This window comes from Myxine glutinosa, chromosome 9 (genome assembly GCF_964187855.1).
Source record: "Myxine glutinosa chromosome 9, kmMyxGlut1.1, whole genome shotgun sequence".
In the NCBI taxonomy this organism is placed as follows: domain Eukaryota; kingdom Metazoa; phylum Chordata; class Myxini; order Myxiniformes; family Myxinidae; genus Myxine; species Myxine glutinosa.
The window spans coordinates 149,391,988-149,398,192 of record NC_136269.1 but is presented as its reverse complement, the minus strand read 5'-3'; the positions used below and the strand labels follow the sequence as shown (position 1 = coordinate 149,398,192).

The following is a 6,205-nucleotide window of genomic DNA, read 5'->3' as shown; positions in this document are numbered from 1 at the left end:
TCTCTCTCTATGTGTGTCTCTCTGTATGTCTCTCTGTATGTGTGTCTCTCTATGTGTGTGTCGGGGATATTTTCCCTACAGTAGTATGTAATATATGAACCAAGAAAAATCAATGTCCATCAACTTGTCAGAAGAGTCACAAATTTAATTCCCGAGGAAGACAACATTTTCTGCCTTCAAAAATACAATTCACAAAAACACACAAGGAAGATTTACAACAAATCTTAGATCAAAAGTCCAGGGTGAAAATCCTGGTACAGTAGGGATGCGCAAGGAAATATCATACCAAACACCAGCATGCATAGAGTACAGTTAACATCGTTTTTTTTTGTTTGTTTTTTTTTTGTTTGTTTTTTGTATACTGAATCGAGGCTCGTGAAAGAGCTAAATACTGCAACTAAATACTGCACTAAATAAACTAAATAAACTGCAATGCAACTAAATAAACTAAATACTGCAAGTGCAAACATACAGAATCATTAGGATACAGTAGCATGCATAGAATACAGTTAACATACAGTATGAACATACAGAATCATAAGGATACAGTAGCATGCATAGAATACAGTTAACATACAGTATGAACATACAGAATCATAAGGATACAGTAGCATGCATAGAATACAGTTAACATACAGTATGAACATACAGAATCATAAGGATACAGTAACATGCATAGAATACAGTTAACATACAGTATGAACATACAGAATCATAAGTACAGCAAACCAACATCCTACAGACCCAGTGCTAATCCTGGTTATTTGGTCATTCGTTCTGATTTTTAAACCATTTCAAGTGGGAGGAGCAAGAGGAGGCGGGAGGAGCGAAGAGAGGGGAGGAGAGCAGCCGGATTGGTTGGGTAAAAGTTTGGGTGGGAGGGCGCAAGGATCGGGGGATACAATGTGATTGGTCAAGTGAAATATTGGGATGAGGGTGCTCCCTGCTGGGAGCAGATCTGCATTTACAAATCCTTTAATGAGAAGAATGTGCTGCTCCAGACTCTTCGGCACCAAGCAATCATAACGATGCGTAAACGTTGCAGCGACGTTTTATAATGCCATTGCAGGGACATTTATGATTTAATATTTAGAAAATATACAATAAGAAAGTCCTTATTTAATCACTCAGTAGCTATGACAATCACATCCTTCTGCAAATCAGCTTTTCCCTCATAAGTCAAAAGCATACTGCAATCCCACAAAAGATTTTACTGAGAGAGAGAGAGCTAGCTTACATGGATTTTATACTTTATTATTTCCGAACCGTTATTCAGTTTCGTTTTATTTTAATACTCAATACTGCACACAATTTTTAGTTCTATACATAATTTTCTCAAATTTACTTGTAACATTAAATTGAGAATGGACTTCGGAACTACCATCCCCCAGAAGTCACGTAGGCGAAAGTGGGAGGGGACACACCCTACAAATATTTACATCTAATTTATTGAAACAATGGTAGTTTGTTAAGACCACGAGCTGAAACAATTTGTCATAATGAGCATTTGTTTACCAAGCGCTTTGGCAAGTAAGCCTCGATAACCCAGCAAATCACTTCAAAGGGCCTTGGTGGACATTATGCCTCCAGTTGTATTATTATTTAATTATTAAAAGAAAACAATACCCTTTTCTCCAATTTGATAGACCTTTGGTTTGATGTTCAATTCAATCAATTTGATAGATTTTGATAGAAATACATATTCCCCTATTTGTAATAATGTTTCATCAGTCATTGATGGCAATATGTGCTCCGCCATTGCCTCCACGAAGAATTTTACTCTCCTCGAGCCACGATTCTGGGCAGTGCCAGAGATAACTTGTCAACTGCAGGGAGATCGCAAAGCTTTGCATGGAAACCATAAAAAAACACCCGCAGACGAGGAATAAGGGTTGAGGCTCATAAAAGTTGCTTGCTTCATATATTTACACTTCCACATGTGTCTCTCTGTATGTGTGTCTCTCTGTATGTGTGTGTCTCTGTATGTGTGTGTCTCTGTATGTGTGTCTCTCTGTATGTGTGTGTCTCTGTATGTGTGTCTCTCTGTATGTGTGTCTCGCTGTATGTGTGTCTCGCTGTATGTGTGTCTCGCTGTATGTGTGTCTCGCTGTATGTGTGTGTCTCTGTATGTGTGTGTCTCTGTATGTGTGTCTCTGTATGTGTGTCTCTGTATGTGTGTCTCTCTGTATGTGTGTCTCTCTGTATGTGTGTCTCTCTGTATGTGTGTCTCTGTATGTGTGTCTCTCTGTACGTGTGTCTCTCTGTATGTGTGTCTCTCTGTACGTGTGTCTCTCTGTACGTGTGTCTCTCTGTACGTGTGTCTCTCTGTACGTGTGTCTCTCTGTACGTGTGTCTCTCTGTACGTGTGTCTCTCTGTACGTGTGTCTCTCTGTACGTGTGTCTCTCTGTACGTGTGTCTCTCTGTACGTGTGTCTCTCTGTACGTGTGTCTCTCTGTACGTGTGTCTCTCTGTACGTGTGTCTCTCTGTACGTGTGTCTCTCTGTACGTGTGTCTCTCTGTACGTGTGTCTCTCTGTACGTGTGTCTCTCTGTACGTGTGTCTCTCTGTACGTGTGTCTCTCTGTACGTGTGTCTCTCTGTACGTGTGTCTCTCTGTACGTGTGTCTCTCTGTACGTGTGTCTCTCTGTACGTGTGTCTCTCTGTACGTGTGTCTCTCTGTACGTGTGTCTCTCTGTACGTGTGTCTCTCTGTACGTGTGTCTCTCTGTACGTGTGTCTCTCTGTACGTGTGTCTCTCTGTACGTGTGTCTCTCTGTACGTGTGTCTCTCTGTACGTGTGTCTCTCTGTACGTGTGTCTCTCTGTACGTGTGTCTCTCTGTACGTGTGTCTCTCTGTACGTGTGTCTCTCTGTACGTGTGTCTCTCTGTACGTGTGTCTCTCTGTATGTGTGTGTCTCTCTGCATGTGTGTGTCTCTCTGCATGTGTGTGTCTCTCTGTATGTGTGTGTCTCTCTGTATGTGCGTGTCTCTCTGTATGTGCGTGTCTCTCTGTATGTGCGTGTCTCTCTGTATGTGCGTGTCTCTCTGTATGTGCGTGTCTCTCTGTATGTGTGTGTCTCTCTGTATGTGTGTGTCTCTCTGTATGTGTGTGTGTCTGTGTTTCTCTGTGTGTGTCTCTCTGTGTGTGTGTCTGTGTGTGTGTGTGTGTGTGTGTGTGTGTGTGTCTGTGTGTGTGTCTCCCTCTGTGTGTGTGTGTGTCTCTCTCTCTCTCTCTCTGTGTGTGTCTCTCTCTGTGTGTGTCTCTCTCTGTGTGTGTCTCTCTGTGTGTGTGTCTCTCTGTACGTGTATCTCTGTACGTGTGTTTGTCTCTATGTGTGTGTGTTTGTCTCTATGTGTGTTTGTCTCTATGTGTCTGTGTTTGTCTGTATGTATGTGTTTGTCTCTGTGTGTCTCTCTCTCCCCATCTTATTCTTCTTTTTGTTCTTCTTCTTGTTCTTATTATTCTTATTATTATTCTTATTATACTTATTATTCTTATTATTCTCATTCTTAATCTTCTTCTTAATGTTGTTATGCTTGTTCTTGTTCTTCTTATTCTTATTGTTATCTTTATTCTTATCTTTATTCTTATTCTCATTCTTATTCTTCTTATTCTATTTATTTATTTCATTGATGACTTTTTCAGCTTGATAATAAATTACATTTTCATCGTTGAAATCGTTTTTTTTGGGGTTTGTGTTTTTACCAAAAGTGATGTTGCTGTTGAAATAATTATCAATAATAGAAACAGTCTATATAACTTTTTTGTGTTAACTGAGATACTTGAAAAGAGCTTGACATCTCCAGGCATTGTGACCTTTGGATGAAAACTGTGATTGTTGCAGTTTGTGCAATGGCTGACCAACAAGCACAGCAGTTTGGAAAGTACGACAGCCTTTGTGAGGTGCTTTTTGTTCACTTGGACAGGGGAGAGCTGGATGAGGCAAAGCACCTACTTCAGGTAAGGATGGATGGATGGAGAAAAAGAAAAGAATGTCATTTGGGCCTTATCATCCAGAGTTAGGAAATTCTCTGTCTGTATATGTATATATGTATGTATGTATGTATGTAGGTATGTATGTATGTATGTATGTATGTATATGTATGTAGGTTAGGGTGCATCAAACGCCCCATGATTTTCAAAAAGTTGTTGTATTTTAATGTCTATTCCCTCAAATGTTACACTTGTTGGTAGAAGTATGTATGCAAAAAATAGATGAAATCAGAGGTGGTCCTGGGTGGCCACCGGCCACTTTTATATATTTAGGGCCATTTAGGGCCACAGCTAAACTACTTTACAAGATAATGTAAAATTAACTACAAGATAATGTAAAATTAACCATTATACCTATATACAAAAGTAAAGTCCTACTTTTACTAAATGCCTAATATCAAACAGTTAAAACAACCTTACATGTCAATGTAAAATTAACCAAAATCGTTCTTCATATTACAAAGTTGTAGTACAGTGTTGTAGTATTGTACTTTCATTGATTAAAAGTTTGAAAATGTATTAAGCACAACGCCAATGTCACTACTCCAACTTTGCTCGTTTCCGCAAATTTGGCCTCGCTTTGCGGTCACATTCAACCACTTGAAGAAGATTTTGGAAGTGGTCTTCTCTTCTTGCAGTTGAGACAAAATCAGTTGCGAGCTTTACTGCTCTCTCCGCAGGGTCATTCACAACATTAAGCCCATCCACAATGGACTTGGCTGCCTTGAAGTGCTCATTGTTCTGCCAAGTGTCAACATCCTCTGTTAGGAAGGTCATATCTAGGTGAAGAAGGTTTACTGTAAACCACGAGTCCTCGTTCACAAGATCAGCCAGGGTTGTCGCTTCTGTAATTTTTGGAAATGACGGTTTGCCATATCCAGAACCGTAGCGGTGTTTTGGAGTGCTTGGCATTTCATCTGGTTGTATGGCCAGTAACACATCTGCAAGGGCACGACGATCCTTTTGAGGAATTGCATTGCTGAACAGTGCCAAAACAACCAGTTCTGGGGTTAAATACCACAAATGTCTATCAAAGGCTTTCACAGCGCTGACTGAAATGGTTGAGTTGACAGCTTTACAGTTGAGCAGAGTCTTGTAAAAGCACAAATCAAACCATGGGGCATTTGAAGCAGACTGACATATGAGCCACCAATCACAATAAATATAAACAACAAAAACAACAAACTCCTTCAGTTTTTTCTGTTGATGTTGTGTTGTTACAGTTCCTCGAGGTAGTAGAGAAATTTGCTCTTCAAGTAGGCATATTTTGATGGAATAAAGAATCTTTGACATCCACCTTGCTTTATGCATGGCCCCTGGTCTGTGGAGTGTTCCTTGTTTTGTGACATCATCATCGAGGACTACCTGGCAGAGTTGTGCCATTTCCTTGTAGTCTTCCCTACGCCTACAGTATGAAGCGCTTGTGCGGATTGTGCTTAAAACCTTGTTTTTGCAGGATAAAAGCAGCTGTTGTGCATAGTCATTGTACATGGAAATGTCAATTTTGGTTAAACTTTCATTCTTTGCATGCGATATGCGTTCCCAATTCTTCTGGAATTTTTGGAACAAAGATACTTCTGGAGACTTTGATGCCTCAATTTTGAGAACGTCAAACACATGATCCAGGATTACCTCTCCAACATGATGGCGACATGCACACCACAGAAGAGCACGGTCCAGTTTTGATTGAATGGTAACACAGGCAGCTGTAACGTGTCCAGTGTTTGATGCTGTTGTGTCAAAACATAAGTTGACAACTGATTGTTTGCACTTCCATGAATGTAGATACGTGTAAGTGTGCTCAGCAATGATGTCACCTGATGACCTATCACTTCCAGGAGGATATCTAGCCACCCCCAGTAGCTTTACATCAGTGGCATTCCCAACCAACACTGGCAATCTTTCTTCCTTGACATTCTTGTTTGTGAGCGTTGGTATCTGCTTGCCATCCCAGTGAAGTGTTGCAGCTGTTGGGGCGATCCAATTTTCTTGAATATCTTTGGCGATAGCACTTGTTATTGATCGTCGAGCCTTATCAGCAGTTGAGTACGACTTGGCCACACGACGTGGATCACCTCCTGCCTCTTGAATTACAGCTTTGGTGAGCGCAACCTGTTGAACAGGAGTTATGTTTAGTCGAGTAGCAACAGACACAACTGAATGTCTTTTCAGAATATCATGAGGAATAAAGGCAGATGTACCTGCATATGT

General features: G+C 40.5%; 1 protein-coding gene across 1 annotated transcript in view; it reads left to right on the top strand.

Moving 5' to 3' along the window:
- The window catches only part of LRPPRC (leucine rich pentatricopeptide repeat containing), a 210,322-nt gene that overhangs the window by 187,775 nt on the left and 16,342 nt on the right, over window positions 1–6,205 (top strand). The window contains exon 34 of the mRNA XM_068127929.2: window positions 3,846–3,961. Within this exon, the coding sequence (XP_067984030.2) occupies window positions 3,846–3,961 (116 nt within the window). The remainder of the gene's footprint in view (window positions 1–3,845; window positions 3,962–6,205) is intronic.